The 17,624-nt window shown below is 40.6% G+C and overlaps 4 protein-coding genes across 8 annotated transcripts; 1 reads left to right on the top strand and 3 right to left on the bottom strand.

Moving 5' to 3' along the window:
* Positions 1–125: 125 nt before the first annotated feature.
* On the bottom strand, positions 126–4,685 carry LOC121756298 (protein HIGH CHLOROPHYLL FLUORESCENCE PHENOTYPE 173, chloroplastic-like). Its single transcript, XM_042151802.1, has 13 exons — positions 4,025–4,685; positions 3,282–3,494; positions 2,989–3,193; positions 2,828–2,903; positions 2,612–2,747; positions 2,441–2,545; positions 1,596–1,676; positions 1,151–1,240; positions 989–1,054; positions 859–915; positions 695–772; positions 559–606; positions 126–422 (listed from the first exon to the last, which is right to left on the bottom strand). The coding sequence occupies exons 1-13, from the start codon at positions 4,523–4,525 to the stop codon at positions 351–353; spliced, it is 1,728 nt and encodes a 575-aa protein (XP_042007736.1). The 5' UTR covers positions 4,526–4,685; the 3' UTR covers positions 126–350.
* Positions 4,686–10,469: 5,784 nt separating this feature from the next.
* LOC121755832 (metacaspase-1-like) lies at positions 10,470–12,228 on the top strand. 2 transcript variants are annotated; one of them, XM_042151241.1, is made up of 4 exons: positions 10,476–11,371; positions 11,538–11,649; positions 11,762–11,959; positions 12,038–12,228. In XM_042151241.1, the coding sequence occupies exons 1-4, from the start codon at positions 10,626–10,628 to the stop codon at positions 12,092–12,094; spliced, it is 1,113 nt and encodes a 370-aa protein (XP_042007175.1). In that variant the 5' UTR covers positions 10,476–10,625; the 3' UTR covers positions 12,095–12,228. The 2 variants fall into 2 exon arrangements, with proteins under 2 accessions (XP_042007173.1, XP_042007175.1); XM_042151239.1 differs by having other exon boundaries at positions 10,470–11,371; positions 11,762–12,228.
* LOC121755833 lies at positions 11,921–14,507 on the bottom strand. Of its 2 annotated transcripts, XM_042151243.1 has the most exons (3): positions 13,724–14,507; positions 12,833–13,214; positions 11,921–12,056 (listed from the first exon to the last, which is right to left on the bottom strand). In XM_042151243.1, exons 1-2 carry the CDS (start codon positions 14,418–14,420, stop codon positions 12,862–12,864), a joined length of 1,050 nt encoding a protein of 349 aa, XP_042007177.1. In that variant the 5' UTR covers positions 14,421–14,507; the 3' UTR covers positions 11,921–12,056; positions 12,833–12,861. The 2 variants fall into 2 exon arrangements, with proteins under 2 accessions (XP_042007177.1, XP_042007176.1); XM_042151242.1 differs by lacking the exon at positions 11,921–12,056 and having other exon boundaries at positions 12,643–13,214.
* Positions 14,508–14,803: 296 nt separating this feature from the next.
* On the bottom strand, positions 14,804–17,519 carry LOC121755831 (monoacylglycerol lipase ABHD6-like). 3 transcript variants are annotated; one of them, XM_042151237.1, is made up of 4 exons: positions 16,278–17,519; positions 16,111–16,203; positions 15,946–15,986; positions 14,804–15,558 (listed from the first exon to the last, which is right to left on the bottom strand). In XM_042151237.1, exons 1-4 carry the CDS (start codon positions 16,899–16,901, stop codon positions 14,943–14,945), a joined length of 1,374 nt encoding a protein of 457 aa, XP_042007171.1. In that variant the 5' UTR covers positions 16,902–17,519; the 3' UTR covers positions 14,804–14,942. The 3 variants fall into 3 exon arrangements, with proteins under 3 accessions (XP_042007171.1, XP_042007170.1, XP_042007172.1); XM_042151236.1 differs by having other exon boundaries at positions 15,946–16,013; XM_042151238.1 differs by having other exon boundaries at positions 15,413–15,558; positions 15,946–16,032.
* Between the last annotated feature and the right edge of the window lie 105 nt (positions 17,520–17,624).

A 17,624-nucleotide genomic window follows, 5' to 3' on the forward strand; every position in this document is an offset into this window, starting at 1 on the left:
AATATATTTGTACCCATTTATCCCTTTTCCCCCCTTATTCGGCTTCGGCTGGGCTGGGGTGGGTACGGGCTGAGTTCGAACTAGGCCGGGTGCGCACATAGACGCGCTTGTCATAGTTTTCAACATAGTAAATAATAGTACTATTTGAGTAATTATTATACAAAGAAAGTGTTGGTCGTATGAATATGTACATGTATGGGTTTAGAACAAAGTGGATTTTGTACACATTGCTTGCGAAATGATGGAACATAGTCGAATTCTTATGCATTCAACACCTATATTACAATATATATACCCTCAAACAACACAAAAATTAGCACAAAGAAAAAATGGACACACCAAGGAGTATATCAAGTATTCTTCTCAAGAGCCGAGAGCGCCGGCGATAGATAGTTATTCGCTTTGTCAGGCAAGTGCGCAACCTAAGACGAAACACAGATATAAGTCCGGATCAAGAAACGAGTACTATTTAACAAATCTTGATATATCAGACGATCAAACACAACGAATTTTTTCCTTATATGTAAAATCAAGTATGCACGTGAAGTCGGTCATTACCAGCTCGTAGAGTTCCTTCCCAGGCTCCGCGACATACTCGTAGCACACCTGATGAGTCAAATAGGAATGACAAATAGTACATAAGCCACACCACTCGTTCGAGCTTGGTATATGCGTAGAGGGAAAGGATTCTTACGTCGAAGCTCTTGTTTCTTGCTGTTGCGTCATGCAATGATTTTACGCATATATCAGCAACGTCTGCACAGCTTATTCCCTGCATGTATACGCCACGAGATTTTCTAGGCATCACTTCGATAAGGGCTTAAGCAAACAGTTTAAACCAGTGGTGTGTGGTCTAACCTGAGATATTCGGTTGCCTTGATCGAAGATCAGAGCTCGTTGGCTTCCTGGTTCTTCCTGAAATGCAATGGAGAGGTTAGCTTCTTTATCTAACAGCGAAATTAAGTAGTCGATGTTGTAAGAGCTTTACCACGAGGGGACCAGGGCGGATAATTGTGTATCCAAGGCCTGATCGTCTCAGTGAATCTTCCCCGGCCTAAAAAATTTCCAGATAAATGGATGAACGACGAGGACGAGGACGAGGCTAGAAAAATCTAACCTAAAACAAGGGAGGGATGTTTTGGAGGAGAACCTTCTTAGCCTTCAAAACTTGCTCTCTTCTTGTAGGTTCTATTCCTGATCCCGTGCACGAAACTAAGACGAAATCCGTTTCTTGACCCGTCTGCAATGATCAGAACGCATTCAGGAATTAATACGAGATTTAGTTAGGAACTGAGAGCATAAAGAGGCTTTGCTGATAAACAACTTTTGTCACTTGTTTTCATTTTTCTGCATTCTTACGGCGATGTAACAAGTTCACGAATCGTTGTTTAACGATCAACCATTCCACGTTAAGAGAAAATAACTTGTAAACGAAGAAGTACACCTTCGATTATGCAACGTAGAAGAATGCTATGCTATTTCCTTATGTTTGATCATACAAATATTGGACTGATGAAATGAATCAGATTTTTAGAAAAACAAATTATAGATATAAAAACATAAATTTAAAGGTGAAATCTTATAACTGAACTTACAGGCAAAGCTTTAATATATTCCAAAATCAACTGGAAGCTTCTCAAGTCTTGTTTTCCTCCGACAGGTCCTTCAACAGTTCTCTGCAATCAATAAAATCGACGTTAACTAAACTCGTCCAACGTTTCAGATAGGGGTGGGAATACGGATATCTGGTATTGAGTTTACCCGTATTTGACCCGATACCCGGCGGGTATTTGGTTTACCCAAAATCCAATTTTATGGGATCGGGTATGGGATTGGGTATTGAAATTTAAGATAAATCGGGTATTGAATAACCCGAATGGGTATCGGGTATTACCCGAATATCCAATTTATCATTTAAAGCATTTTTTAATTTAGGTTTAGCCATTTTGGGGCTTCAAGAGTTGGGCTAATTTATTTACTAATTATTGGTTGCCCGTAACTTTTATTATTTTACTTGCATATTGCAAAAACAATCCCTATAAATATAATCGTACACTTTAAAAGAAAATGATCCATTTTTCTGTGTATTTTTATACTACAAAATAAATGCAACATTAAAGATATATGTTAGTCAATTTAAATATTTATATATGTATATTAATATATAAAATTAAAATTTTTTCATTACTCCAGTTATTAACACATTTAAAGAGTCGGGTATTTGGGTACCCGATATGTCGGGTGTGGATATCCGGGGCGGGTATTGTAGTACCCGAAAATATATCGGGTCAGGTTTTGGGTAGACATTTTAGATGATTTTCAGGTTTGGGTACCCGGTTTTTTCGAGTCGGGTATCCACGGATACCCGTATTCGCACCGCACCTACATTGCGTGCACGAGCTAAAACGAAAACCTAAGAACGTAATAATTTGAAGCACACCTTCCACCTAGGCTCAAAACGAATGGTCAATGTATGTACAAGGAACGGATCCAGTGGAGGATCTTCCGGCTTCACAGGTCTAAACGACGAAAACGGCACCCTAACCTGGTCAGAGTAGAAACAAATCAAACATACGATAACCTGTTTGTCCGAACACTTCAAACTACTCACCCTGCAAAAGCCGACTTTTGTGCTAATCCTAGCGAAGTACATTGTACTCTGTGAAGTGTCGGCCAAAGGCCCGGCTTCAAGAATTATAACATACGACCTTCCATTCCCACCAACAGAGAACACGAGGCCCTCATACCTTAATAATGCAACGACAAGATGTAAGGATCGTATACAAATTCATCAGCAGAAACATCTGATCCATGTAATGCCCTATACCTGTCTAGGGTACATCCCAGAGGGAGCGACAGCCTCGTCGTTAAATCTACATAGCCTCCTCTCGTGAAGACATATCCTATTTCGATTTAGACTAATGGTGGTAAGTATACACATTAAAGGAAAAACGAAAAATGCTAATTTTTCATCTGATGATATGATACCTGAGAAAGTTGCATCTCCGTTCTCAGTGAACTCGAACTTGGCATCCATTCCTCCATCATACTTCGCAGCAACGACGTCTTGAAAATAAGTTCCCAGACGTACCTCCCATCCATTCAACGAATCTTCGGACTTGAACTTCGTGATCAAGAGCTTGCTTTTGCTGCTTTTTCCAGCTCGTAGCTGTGCAAGCTGATTGTTGTAGTCCTTCAATTCGAGGGAAACCACGATACATTTAAAACAACGATAGTTACCAAGAGCAGCGAGTGCCAACAGAAAATCATGCGTTTCAAACCTGAAAGGCTTTGGTGAGATTATAGACACCGAGGTGATCAACTCTGTTGAGATCACCGGTGATGGAGGAGCGGGCTGTGGCGCAATAGATGATCTTGTTGCAGCCTTCGACAGCAGCTTGCATCGTGGAAGGCTCGCCAACGTCTCCGGTCACAATCTCCACGGAAGTTGGAAGCATGTCTTCCACTTCTTTATCAGCCTTCCTCACTAAAGCCTGGCCATCAAAATTTTATCATCCTATATAAGATCACCCTCTAAATTATGACAACATTCATATGATATACAATAACCAAGCACTGCTGAAAAGGTCTAAATTGTGACCAGAATAATAGAATACAAAATCCAAACTGAAACTTCCTCCCCTCTAAATAATAGTCTCCTTTTTATTTCCACTACTCCAATCCTACTTTTCTTTCAATTTTTATCGTCATAATTTGTTTAAAAACATACTCATCCTCTCTAAATAATAGTCTAATTTTTCTCATTTTGATGCATCCTATAAAATTAGTCCAGTGCTATATTTGGCAAGTTTTTCTTTGTTATAAGGTAGGTCACATTCTCTATAATGATACTTCAATCTTTTGTGTCTAACTCTATCCATCTACTATTATTCTATGAATTTCGCCTCTATTTTTAGGAGACGGAGTGAGAATATATTACTATAATTAATTACATTAGTTAGCTTTTTTCTTTAATTAACATTTAGTTAAATAAGAACGTTGATCATTAATTATGGAAATGTACCTTAACAGTGTAGCCCCTAAGCATAAGCTTCCTGATAACAAGGCGGCCAACGCGGCTAGTCGCGCCAACAACGAGCACGGTGGTGTTCTGTGCTCCCGGCACCGCGAACTCGCACATGGGCCCACCCTCCCTAATGAGCAGCGCCGCCTCCTCGTCGTCCTTCCTCGTGGTCCTCGAAATCTGCCCCAGCCCGGAGAATTTCCGCCATACCTCATCGAATATCTGCCTCGACTTCCGCCCCAATCCCACCGGATTCACCTCCTCCAGCCGGCTCTTTATCGCCGCCGTCGCGTCGTCTTCCGCCGGCGGCAGCGGAGACTCCACTGTTTGGACAGGCTTCCGCTTGTTTTTCCTCCTCTTCTCCTTGCCGGTGGGGGAGGCGGCGGCGAGGACTCTCAGCTTGGGCGGCGGGTGGTGGGAGATTTCGGTCCATCGGCGGTTGCGCGGGGTTTGGTCGCCGAAGATGGTTGATGTGAGGGCGGCGGCGCTCATCACTCCCATTGGATTCCGAATCTTGTCTTGTGATTTGGTGTAATGGAATTGGGGTTGGGATTGGAGTTGAAGACTGCAACTGTGATGAGTCGGATTCGGAAAGGGACAAGCTGCGATTTCAGACCACAAAAGATGGATGCAATTGTGACGCACAAACTCATTGACACGTACATCTATTAAGTTCCTTTCGTTTTTATGCTTTGGATAATCAATATTTTCCAATTGAATATATATACCTTAAAATTGGGGGCAGAATATAATGGCATATCTACAAAATGTAACGGGCAGGATTCTTGCAAATCTGCTAATCCCATACCAACTTCTCTCCGGGCAATGTAATTGGTAGGATACAATGCAACGAAGAAGGTTGTCATTAGTTTTCGCTACTAACAATGAATGACGAGTGAAGTACATAACGATTGGGAATGAGACATTGAATTGTAAATCAGCAACAACTCAAAAGGCTGAATTTAAATAATTCATTGATCTCATCCATTGAAATACACATATTTTGGCCATTTTCAACCTATTTTGAACTTTAAATATTGCAAAATTTGAATACTCGCATGTTAACACGAAACTTCAAAATAGGTTGAAGCCGTAGTCAATTTGGAGCGAAGTTGGTGTAATATAAAATTGACTAAAGCTTCAAATCTTAATATATTCGAATTTTTGAAGCTATAGTCAATTTTACATTGCAACAACTCATTCCCAACGCCTCGGGCTCATATTTTACTTCTTTTAGAGCTACCAATATGAATTATCAATTCTGTAGTTAAAAAATGTAATTCAATTCCAAAAATACCCGTACGTCGCCACTAGTTGAGAACAGAAATGCATGTCTATTAGAGCATCTCTAATGGCGGCGAGCGGACGGGCTAGCCGATTCCCGGCGCTGGCTGGTCCGCTCGCCTGACTATTGGAACCGGCTAGCGCCATTTCGGCAAAAAAATGGCGACCCGACGCCGATTTTCAGGCGCTGGCCGATCCGCTCGCCGGTCGGCTGGCAGCCATTGCAGGCTCCCGATCCGCGAACGATCGGCCAGCTCAATTTTTTTTAATTTTTCGAAACACTATATATACGCGATTTGCATGTCATTTTCATTCGCACCACTTGTTTTAACGAGTTTTCTCCCCATCTTAATTTCTGTACAATAGCAACAATGTGAAATGAGTAACGCGGGTGGTAGTAGTGGTGGTAGTGGTGGGGATGCTGAGAAGTACGAACGGCAAATGAACGAAGAGTTGTGGGCGCGGAGTACTGCACGACGTTAGATTTTTTTAATTAATGTAATTTTTTTAATTAATGTACTTTTTTTAATTTAAATATTATTATTGAATTTTCTCGTATGTGTGTCGTAAATTTAATTCCGTATTTTGTGTGATTGTTAATTATTTGTTTTTTATAATTTTGTTTTTTGTGGCTAACCTATTGCTTGTCCAGTTGTTTGCCCTGATGATGTGGCAGAAGGAGTTTTTAGTGTTGATGATGTGGCAGGAGGAGTTTGTGGCTAGCCTATGGCTGGCCTATTACCATTACCGACAATCCCCAAAATACACATCTTCTGCAACGCTGCCACCTCACTTTACCGGTCATCACCGCCACTCCGTTTCACACACTTTCACCTCCACTGCGTGCACGCCGCATGCAAATGGCGAGCGTCGGCTCCGTCAACTCACCGCCGCCTCCGCCCTCCCATGGCCCCGCCGCGATCAGGGCGGAAGACCTGGCTCGCATCGACACCAGCCTCCTGTCGCAGTCGGAATTGCAAGCCCTTGCCCTGTGCTCCGTCTCCGCGTGGCGGAGCGACGACGTCGGGGTGATTGTCAAATATGGAAAATATGAATGCCAAATCTGCCACAAGGTTTTTAAGGAAAGGCGTAGCTATAATGGTCATGTTCGGAACACTGGGAAATACTCTGGTGAACTAGGTGATCATGTTGATGCCCCTGTAAATGCTGAATCTGCATTGCTGGATGGAGTGCACTTAAAGTCATCAAAGATGGATGCTTTGATTGAAATTGCTCATAAATCTACTTTCGAAACTTCAAATAATGCAAATGGTGAAGCAACCACTAAAAATCACTCTGCTGTAGTTTTTAGAGTGGAAGAAATTCAGTCAGCCTTGAGTTGCCATGAAGAAAAATCAACTTCGAATCCTGTTGAAATTCAGGCAGAGGATTGCAGTGCTGACAGAAATCTACCGGAAGACTTGAATCATGGTAGCCAAGCCTTGACAAAGGACAATGGCATCCGAAATGATGATAAAGCATGGAGTGTGAGCATTAAGACGGATCCCATTTGCATAAGTGACTCGGGGCCTGAGGGGTCATGTGAGATTCAGCAGTACGAAAACAGTGGCTTGGAAGCGAATCAGGAAAACAGATCCTTGAAGACTAGTGAAGATCATCTACAACATGCACCTGGGCTTACTGTTGAACAGATTTTTGAGGGTGGAGCTTCTTCGTCTCCCTTGACCCAGCCATTTCAGTTCTTCCCACCCTTTGATTCTGTATCAAATAAGGTATCATTTGGTTGTTTGTGTTGATAATTGTGAAAATTTTTGGAGTGATTGGTAAGGTATCATTTGGTTGTTCTTCCCACCCATGGAAGCCATCACCTGCACGCATTGCCGGTTTACAACATTTTTCCGACCGTCCTCCTCGCAGTACATGTGCATCAAATCTTACGTGGCACCACCGCCGCCGCCAGTCGAGCATGGATCCAACGCATGTCCCAGGAAAAAAACAGAGCAAAGCTCCTCTGCGCAGGCTTCGGCGGGGGCTGCCCTTCTCTACACGCATTGCCGGTTTATCAACTTGCGGCATATTAGCATATGCAATGCAACAGTTAGTGCTTTTCCACTTATTACAATACATTTCCTCTCCCTCATTCGATTGGCCACAAGTTTAATTAAATGTAAATTAAGAAAATGGATGAAAAAATGTAAACAAATTATTTCCTATTTTTATATAGCAGTATTAATTTTATGGTGGATAAGCTATCAATCATTAGTGCAGATTTTTGTCGACTTAAGTCCTATTTGAGTCTCGGCGTGGTTTTACTAAATTCACAAAAAATATTCACTAAATTCATATGATAATTGTAAGCTGGGTTAGCAGCTGGTTCGAGTAAGGAAGAAGCGTCAGAGCTTGAATGCGATTTCAGCTAAAGACTTGAGATTCATCGGCAGCCGTTGGTTAGACAGATTAAATCCTAGCCGTCAACTAAAAATAGCCGTTGCATTTTTCTGTTTCTTTTGTTATCACCATTGACTGATATTAATTTTCTTCCCCAAAATAGAGTTGTATCGATTTTCTTCAAAGAAGCAATCAACAAGATTCCCATTTCCACCTACATCTAGTCGTTCCAATTCGATCCGAACGTTCTCACCAACAATAATCAATCAAAAACAGGTCAAATCTAACTCCGAAAAGCATGTCAAATTTGTGTTTAACAAACTGGTGTTAAGTTGAAGGGCAAATTAACATAAAAATTATGAAGCTTGGTCAATTGTGATCAGCTGATAATTGGATATGTTCACAATTATTGCGAAAAAATTTGGTTGTCTTCTTGTAATATAATACTCCCTCTATCCACTATTTCTTCTCACTTTGGTCTGTCCATCATTATTTGTTTTTTTTTTTTTATAATGGAGTCCACAACTCACCTAATCACATTTTATTATTAGAGGGAACATCTTTTTTAAGTACATCAACTATCCTAAATGAGCAAATTTGGTCCGTAACATTTTATAATATCTTTTGAGGTCCATCAACTATAAGTTAATATCAATTCAACTACTTTTTGGCTATTTTCAATATTTTTCAGACAAAAATGCCCTTAAAGCTATGAAGGGCAATTCAATCTATTTACCCTCTCATTTTCATTAAAGTATGTACTAATTTCTTTATTCATCCACTTTCTTCTTTTTGCTTTCTCTTTTCTCTAAAGACAAATATTAATTTATGCACAATGCTCCTCCACCACACCACAATATATTCAACACCTCTCTCTCTACAAAACATACTTCCTCATGCATGGCCCTTTCACTTCCCTTTGGAATTCCTTATGGAAAGATTGAATTTTTAGAGAATCACGGTTCAAGATTTTTGGTCGTTGAAATGAGGTTTATGATTTCTGAGGCAGCGATTTGTTTGGACTGGAATTTTGAATAATACAAAATTACATATTTTAATAAGAATAGAGAGTAAATTACATATTTTGGGGTCTTTATATTTGAGGTATTAGGGTCTTTTAGGTTAAAGGGAAATAAAAATTAGAAAGAAGAAAGGAGATGAAGAAAGAAGGAGAAATATATTATATTAGTATATTTTAATAAAAAAGAGAGAGTGGATACATAGAAATGACTTTCATTGCCTTGAGGGTACTTTGGTCATGAAAATATTGAAAATAGCTAAAAAGTAGTTGAATTGATATTAACTCATAGTTGACGAACCTCAAAAGATATTATGAAATGTTATGGACTAAATTTGCTTATTTTGAATAGTTGATGTACGAAAGAAGATGTTCCCTCTTATTATTAATCTAATATAGTATGAAAGGACTCGAATTCAACTAATATTTCTAATCACTTTCAGTTATATTTTTAACAAATTGTAAACTAATAGTGGATGGAGGAAGTATGGATGTTCCTTTACCAAATGACACCACATTCTTAATTTGTGAATAATAATCAACATCATAAGATTTTTGTTGTCATATTAGATACACTTTCACAAAATTGCAAAAAAAAATCAAGATTTGCGTGTTTACCTCTTATTTTTTAAGTTTTGGAACACATAAAATTTGACCTAATTTTGTGATTTTTCTCACAATTTGCCTAAATTAAACAACGTTCATTTCATCTAACGATAGACAAATCCAAAATCCGAATCTTGTGTTTTATATCTTTAATAAATGGGTAGCAATCTGAAGATAATCTTGCATTTTCTTATAATGGGCATCATCGAGTGAAATGTCACAACTACTTGGTCTTAACAATTAAAAAGATGCTATCTTTTCACCTTTCTTGTATTCTTTTGCCACTACCAACGGCAATGCAGATATAATTGCAAAAGTCAAAAGCTTTTCAAAAAAATTTATGTCCTATTCAATAGTGTTGACAAAGATATAATCTATTAATCTTGATAGGTTGGAAAGTAAGAAATCAGAAATAGAAGGGAGTATAATAAAATAATACTCCCTAGAAATTAGTGAAAGAGAATAGAAAGAAGGTAGGAAAGGGGAAATTGTGATATGGAAAAAGAGAAAATAATTTAGGAAACAAGTGAAAAAAGAAAACCAGTAAATAAAAAAAGTTAATGTGATGTTAGTCCATTTTTTTTAATAATATGAATTAAATGAGTTGATGAAATGTGAAGTTTGCTCATAAAAAAATAGTCAAAATGAAATAAGACATTTTATGGCGGACAGAAGGAGTAAAGGTAAATACGAACAAAAACAAAAAACACATATTTAATGTCGAATTGACATACAATCATGCTTCCTACCCCCTATATGGTGAATACATCACTTTGCTCTATAAATACGGTATTTATTGTAGTGTATAAAGGATCTTCATTTGAACCTCCTATATATACACAATGATAAATTCATGTGGAGTTAGATGATCGACTAAGCTAAATGTCAGCCATGAGGCAGGGAGACTCCACATAATTCGACTTTCAGAGTTGTCGCATACATGGCACAACAACTTTGTCCCTTCCCTTTATGATTTTGGCTTACTTCCGTTCTTCATTCGTCATCCATTGTCAGCGACAATTGCCATCAAACACAGGCGACAACCTTCTTCAATGTATCTGACCTAACAAAAGTACAATGGAATAAGATTTGATCTTGGTCCTATAAATGGAAAGTTCGACACAATTGGAATTTTTTTGCGCTCGCCTACTACCAATCAAAATTTAGCTAAGTTACGCTTCGTCGTAATTGCATTCCTCCCTTCCATTAGAATATATTCATATACAAGAACACCAATTTCTCACACACACAAAAAAAAGAAATTCGATTCCCACACACATCAAACATCACCAACCCATATCTACACATATAAACCTCAACACAAAATCCTCAAAACCACCATCTATGGAAGCCCTCTCCTGCAAAAGAAGCAAGCAAACATCATCCCTCCCTCCCTCCGCCCAGAGCATCCGCTGCCTCGGCTGCCAAACACTCCACTCCCTCTCCACCGCCACCGGCGACGCCGCACGCTCCACCACCCAAGAATTCCGCCTCGACATCTCCAAGAAAAAAACCGAAGCAAAAGACCTCTGCCGCAGCCTCCGCCGCAAACTTCCCTTCAACACCACCACGCCGCCGCCGCAAAACACCCCTTGCGCCTCCCTCCGCGGCGAGCCCCGGCCGGGGAGGCGGGCGCTCGTCTGCGGAGTGAGCTACAAGAAGCAGAAGCACGAGCTCAAGGGCAGCGCGCTCGACGTGAGTAAGATGAGCGCGCTGCTCCTCGACAACTTCCGCTTCCCGCAGGAATCCGTGCTCGTCCTCGCGGAGGAGGACGGCCATCCTCCTCCGACGAGGGAGAACATCGAGGAGGGGCTCCGGTGGCTGGTGAGGGGGATCCGGCCCGGGGATTCCCTCGTGTTCTACTTCTCCGGCCACGGGAAGAGGCAGCGCGAGGAGGTTGCCGGGGATGAGATCGACGGCTTTGATGAGACGATCTGCCCCGTTGATTTCGAGGAGAACGGGATGATCGTTGATAACTTCATCAACCGCGCCATCGTTAGGCCGCTCGTGCCGGGTGTTACGCTTCATGCCATCATTGATTCTTGCCACAGTGGAACTATTCTCGACTTACCCTACGTTTGCGACGCCAGGTATAGTGACTCAGCACGGATTTTAAAAAATTATTTAACGGATACTCAATTTTGATGAATATTGACAAATATTTCAAAAATAACATTTGAATCTAAATCAAAATTGAGTCTATATTGTGTATAAGTATTGGATATGATTGTGAGAGCTCAAATGTTTAATAATTAGGGGAGAATGGGAAGACAATAGTCCACCTTCTGGAGCTTATAAAGGAACAAAAGGAGGAAAGGCCATTTGTTTCAGCGCTTGTGAAGATTTTCAACTCGCTGCAGATACAACAGTTACACCTTTTTCCTTCTATTACAATATAGTCTTTATTGTTTTTCGGAAAAATAATAGTAGCTTTAGTCAATTTCTAGTGCAATAAACTAACAATGATATGATTATTGCAGCTTTTCTCATCAGACAAGGAAATGACAGGTGCCATGACCATCACATTCATAAATGCAATCAAAGAATCACAAGAGAGAAATGAGAAGATAAGTTACAAGGGTATCATGGATGCTATGCGTCATAGCATCAAGCAAGCCGGTAAATCGGGAGGCATCTTTGCCGGAATACGCCGCAGATTCCACCGGCGAATCTTGCAGGTGCTTACTTTATCATTCATGAAAATCTTGGATTGTTTTCCACAATTCTCATGTGGTTTTTTGGTAATTGATTTTCAGGATCCATTGCTGTCATCAACTGAAAAGTTCAACACCAGCACTCACTTCAGTCTATAATAATGATTAGAGTCAAATGTTACATTTAACTTCCTTGATAATCTTCTTAGTAATTAGTAGTAACATTCATGCAAGTTAATTTTTGTATATATACTTTGTCATGGTATAATAACCGAAAACAAATCCAAACTTAATGATTTTTCCCACTGATTATTTTTAAAGTTACGAGACAAAAAACTAGAGTTTGACCAAAATTCAATATATTTTTTAGCAATTTTCCCATTAAATATTTTGGTAGTTTAATCAAAGATCCCAGATTTCCATTTTATCATCTCTCTTTCTCTAGAGAGATCAAATAGTATGAGTAATACTTCTATGGAGTAATAAAGAAGTTCATTTTTGCCATATGTCAATTACAAGGATGCAAGAATGGTGGAGTATAAGAGAATAAGCATTTGACAAAATCTGTGATCAATATTTATGTCCCTATAAAAATGATACTATCTTGATAAGCATGGAACCCAACTGATTGCAATAATTAAAAAAAAGTTAAAGAGGGGACCTCAAAGTTGCTCTAATATCTCGAACAAAAAACAGGACAATGTAAATTGTAAAAGAAAGAATCAACCATATATATATATAATCCAATGAAAAGTTGGTACTAGAATTTCTTCCATCTATTTATAAGTGTGTCAATAATACTATATATTTACATCAGAGTGTAACAAGTGAAAGAGTCCGATTGAAACTCATTTGAAGCATAATTCCTTTAGAAATTTTTATTAGGAGCAACCATACCTTTGACTCCAAATTGATCAGAAACTCCCTTAATATGATGTATGTAACGTATGATGCTTAAGGAGGGTAGCACGGGAGGCGTTACACCATCGGGTGTAGCAAGAGCGGAGATTGGGCCAGTCGGAGGCGGGGCAGTAGGTGAAGTGGTGCAACCAAAGGGACAACACCATCTCCTGCTCCTCCTCCGCCAACGTCCAGATTACCTCTTCCAATATTCTCTCGACCTCCGCCCTCTCCGCCATGCTCAGCACAGGTGCATCCGTGCCGTTGTTGGCGCTGCACAACAGGGGAAGCCACGACATCAGCATCTTTATCTTCGTCGCTCTAATTTGTTTCTCATCTTCTCCCTTGCTCAATTCTTTTGCTTGTCTGATCAAGAATGCTGCACCAAAAGAGATGGGAGATTACAATTTTGATTCCTTATTAGATTTAAAGGTTACATTATTTGCAAATCTTATGTCAAAACTATTTAAATTTATGTTATGAAACTAAAAGGTGCTACAAAGTAAAGACATTAATGTGTAAAATTGATGTCCTAGAGAGTAGGGAATGCAAATTTCTCTACTAATGGACAGCTAGTGAAAGGACAGCAGATGGAAGATATACAAACCCATAGACCTAAGCCTTATGAAACAACTATGTATGTTTTCTTTGTCAAATTCTAATTTATCCAGTATTTTTCAAAATTTGAATGATAAATCACGAAATTTGAAAAATTGTCCTGTAATAAACTTTTTGTAGGCTAAATTGATGCATACATGTAGAAATTCGGTATTGTCAATGAATAGTGACGGAAATATATATTAACGGATTAGATGAAAATAGGATAATCGAGAATTTTTGATCGCTCATTCAAATTTTGAAGGATACGAGATAAACCGGAACTATTACCCGAGACCTTAACTAGTGAGCCCTGGAGGCGCGGCTCGGTCGACAAGGCCAGCCACGCCACCTTCCCCGCCGACGCCCACCTCCACACCGCCTCCTCCACGCACCCCGACGCCGCCATCTTCTCCGCCAGCCACAGCACCTCCGCCGCCACCTTCTCCGCCGAATATCCCCCTCCCCTCCCCTTGCTCGCCAACCTCCACCCCGCCCTCACACAACGCCTCACCCCTCTCACCACCATCCACCTCCTCCCTCCATAACCACCTCTCTCTCCCGCCGCCGCCGCCACTTCTCCGCCCTCCGCCATGGCGGCCTCGAGGCGACCCAGCGACCTCGCGAACGCGGCCGACAGCACGGCGCAGTTGACCTCCGCCAGCGGCGGCTTCGCCTCGGCTAAGTTGTCGTCGATTATGGTCTCCGCCAGCGATCGGATGAGCTCGTACTTTCTGGAGCTCACCGGAATATCGTTCATGAGCAGCAGAAGCTGCGATAGAGCCCGTGAAACGCCCGAGGAGGATGATTGATTGTCGGGGGGAGGGGTGGATTTGGAGGAGAAGAGGGTGAGGAGGAAGAGGAAGGAGGAGGCGAGGAAGTGGCGGAGGAGGTGGAGAAGCTTGTGGTGCTCGTCGGAGTGGAGGAAGATTGAAGTTAGGAGTTTTCTGAGGAGGAGAGAAGCTATGGTGGAAGATGAAGTTTCCATTTTTTTTAGTATTTGGTGATTGGCGATTATTTTGGGTGTATATGAAATAGGGTTTAATTTGTGGTTGTCAATGATTTGGGCGATATGAGGAAGGAGTATTCATTGGTAAGTATGGTTTGATTCTTATTCTCCATTTACTTGCATCATTATCCAATTATTTAGCCTCAATTTAAAGTCAAAATCATACGTTCAACTCAAAAACTCTTTGGAGGTGAAGTTCCACAAGGTTGGTTTGTGGAAGCTAACATTTATAACCTATTGATTGAAAATCCAGGTTGTCACACGGTGAAGAAGGGATAATTTTCCAAGATCCGACTCCTTATGTTCCTGTCCTGGCTCAATTAATCTACACAAATTACTGTACATACTACATACATAAGAAATTGTTCCAAAATAATGTATACATATCAATTTAATGTGTATAATTTACAGTGGACTATATACACAAGTCAAATAAAAAAAAAGATTATGTTCAATATCCGTTCACAAATCTACCTAATATTTTTTGTTTGAGAGTATATATCAAGTTGGCCCTGGGCCTGCGATTTGGCCTGGGCTTAGACTTGGGCCTGCGATTAGCCCTACACTTGGACTTGGGCCTGTGATTTGGCTTGTGCCTAAGATTTGGCCTGGGCTTGGACTTGGGCCTGTGATTTGGCCTGGGCCTAGGATTTGGCCTGGACTTGTGCTTGTGATTTGGCTTGGGCTTGAACCAGGGCCTGCAATTTGGCTAAGGCCTGGGATTTGTCTTGGGCTTGTAGTCGGGCTTGAGATTTTAGTTGGGCTTGAGATTTGGATTGGGCCTAGAATTTGGCTTGGGCTTGAGCTTGGGTCTGAGCCTGGAATTTGGCTTGGGCTTGAGCTTGGGCTTGTGCCAGCCCAGAAGAAACTCTTCTGTCGGAAATATGAGAGAGAGTAAGGGTTAGAGGTTGTACTCGAATTCGAATTGGAACTCGAGGGCGAGCTCCAACTCCAGCTCCAATTCAGGCTCAGTGCTGAACTCGAAATTGATCTTGGGGTCGAACTTGTTTCAATCAGAAATGCTTTCAAATGCTTAGCAAACTCCCTTGGTTTCTCAATGTTCAAAGCATGTCCAGCATTCTTTATCACTTCTATTTTTGCATTGTCACCTATGTGCCTAAAAACAACAAAATAATAACAAAGCCATGCAAGTCGTATCAATTGTTCAAATTAATGCTAATATTAAATTGTTCTATTTTAATAATATAGCAATAGTTTAAAATCTAAAGTGTAAATACGATACAAAATGGAAATATAATACTATAATTTAGAAAAACTTTGTGTGGACAACCATAATATAGTTGTTTAACATCACTCTCTCTATATATAAATGTGGTGATATCTCTTTATGAAGATAAATGTAACTTGTTAGATTTTCTTTAAATATCCTATAATTATTACAATTGCTAAAAAATAAAATAAATAAATAAAAACTTTGAATTTTTATTTATTAGTTGTAAAATTTTCGAAACTAAAATAATTGTAAAGAATGATGTTCCCTGACCTTTGGAGCCTGTATCCCAATTCCAGAGGGAAGATTTTGTCCTGCTCTCCCCATAATATCAACGTTGGCTGTTATATATATATATGTGTGTAAAAAAACAAAATAATTTGAATAATCATTTTTTGTAGTCCGATCTAAAAGAGTGTAGTATTAGTATATGATTACCTGTTCTATCTTGGGAATTTTATCGAGCTTTCTGTCGGCAGTTAATGCACGAATTAGTTCCTTTTTTTGAGTAATAAATTCTGTACAGAAAACCTGCACCCCATCAAAATTACAAATTGATTTAGTATTAGAAGTGTGAGAAGAGAAATAAAAGAGGAGGCAAGTACGTCGATATAATCAGAGAGGAAGCAGGAAGGGAGGCCGTTGACCGGCTTGGCAAAGGCAAACTTGATCAACTCCCTGAGCTTCTCCGGCGTCTGGGGCATGAGAATGCCGGCCACCTCATCCAAATCCGCGACCTGGAAAAAGCCCTCCCTGAGATCCTTCTCCTCGAGGCACACCCCGGAGCAGCAGAGCACCACCTTCTCGACCGCCTCGGGGAACTGCGCGGCCATGCTGTAGCTGACGAAGCCGCCGTAGCTGATCCCGACGAGGCTGAGGCGGCGCACCCCGTGCAGCTCCATGAGGCGCATGAGGCAGCGCGCCTGGAAGGCCTCCGAGCGGTCCGGGCGCTGCGTCCACGACTCCCCGAAGAAGAGGAGGTCGGGGACGTAGATGTTGTACCGCGGCATCAGGTGGTGGAGGAGGTCGCCGTACTGCCACATGGCGTTGGCGCCGAACCCGTGCACCAGGAGGAGGCTCGGCTTCGACGCCTTGTGGCTCTTCGGCACCCAGCAGTGCATCACCGTCCCGTCTTGGAGGTCGCTTTTCATCGACCGCAGCCCCGAGTATGAGAAGAAGCTCCGGTACAGGAAGTCCGCTGACCCGGTCAGGCTCAGGCAACGGGCCATTTTATTTTATTTTATTTTTAAATAATTCCCCTCTCTATGTCTCTCTCTCTCTCTATATTATAAAATTATGTGAGGGTGTGTATGGGGTGAAAAGAACATACATACAGGCACATACACATGCAAATATGTATGCGGGGAAATGGAATTCTCTCTCTCTTTCTTTTTTCTGTGTGATGGAAAAAAGCTAAGCTGGAATGGAGAGATAGAGATGATGGATTTGGTGAGAGAGCTATTTTTAGTCGTGGATGGGGATTTCTATCCAACCACAATTTAATCCACTAATTAGAGAGTCATTTTCATCTTCCATGTATTTATTTTTACCTGAAAATAGGAAACCATTATTTGGCGCCACCGCCTTTGTCTTCGCCGGCGACGAACTACGTACCCTATTGCAACTTTTGACTCTGGGTGCTTTCTTTGCATGAAATATATGTAAGTGATGAAGTTCGAGATGAATGTGCAATGCATTAATTTCAAAATGTTATAGATAGTCAGTTTCTATGATTTATTCTATTGGTAAAAAATTATTATACCTAAGACCCAAAAAAAACTAAAACAATGTAACATTAAAAAAACTTAAATATAGACTAATATCACTCAAACATAACATAATCCTCAAAATAATATTTAAAAGTAATATTTTCCTTTCACCTTCACTCATGACTCTCTAATTTCCACAATCTTCTACCCACGCCTTTGGCTTTCTAAAAATAGAATGCACAT

This window comes from Salvia splendens, chromosome 11, assembly GCF_004379255.2.
Source record: "Salvia splendens isolate huo1 chromosome 11, SspV2, whole genome shotgun sequence".
Lineage (NCBI taxonomy): Eukaryota > Viridiplantae > Streptophyta > Magnoliopsida > Lamiales > Lamiaceae > Salvia > Salvia splendens.

Bases quoted from the DNA above. Each gene is read 5' to 3' on its own strand.
- LOC121756298 (XM_042151802.1), bottom strand. From the start codon at position 4,525: ATGGGAGTGATGAGCGCCGCCGCCCTCACATCAACCATCTTCGGCGAC. The intron at 2,748-2,827 runs GTATAGGGCATT...TGCATTATTAAG, and splicing joins CTGGGATGTACCCTAGACAG to GTATGAGGGCCTCGTGTTCT. The intron at 916-988 runs GTAAAGCTCTTA...ATTGCATTTCAG, and splicing joins TCCGCCCTGGTCCCCTCGTG to GAAGAACCAGGAAGCCAACG.
- LOC121755833 (XM_042151243.1), bottom strand. From the start codon at position 14,420: ATGGAAACTTCATCTTCCACCATAGCTTCTCTCCTCCTCAGAAAACTC. The intron at 13,215-13,723 runs GTAATAGTTCCG...CTTTTGGTGCAG, and splicing joins CTCACTAGTTAAGGTCTCGG to CATTCTTGATCAGACAAGCA.
- LOC121755832 (XM_042151239.1), top strand. From the start codon at position 10,626: ATGGAAGCCCTCTCCTGCAAAAGAAGCAAGCAAACATCATCCCTCCCT. The intron at 11,372-11,537 runs GTATAGTGACTC...TTTAATAATTAG, and splicing joins CCCTACGTTTGCGACGCCAG to GGGAGAATGGGAAGACAATA. The intron at 11,650-11,761 runs GTTACACCTTTT...TGATTATTGCAG, and splicing joins AACTCGCTGCAGATACAACA to CTTTTCTCATCAGACAAGGA.
- LOC121755831 (XM_042151236.1), bottom strand. From the start codon at position 16,901: ATGGCCCGTTGCCTGAGCCTGACCGGGTCAGCGGACTTCCTGTACCGG. The intron at 16,014-16,110 runs GTAATCATATAC...TATATATAACAG, and splicing joins AAATTCCCAAGATAGAACAG to CCAACGTTGATATTATGGGG. The intron at 15,559-15,945 runs GTCAGGGAACAT...TGTTGTTTTTAG, and splicing joins TTGGGATACAGGCTCCAAAG to GCACATAGGTGACAATGCAA.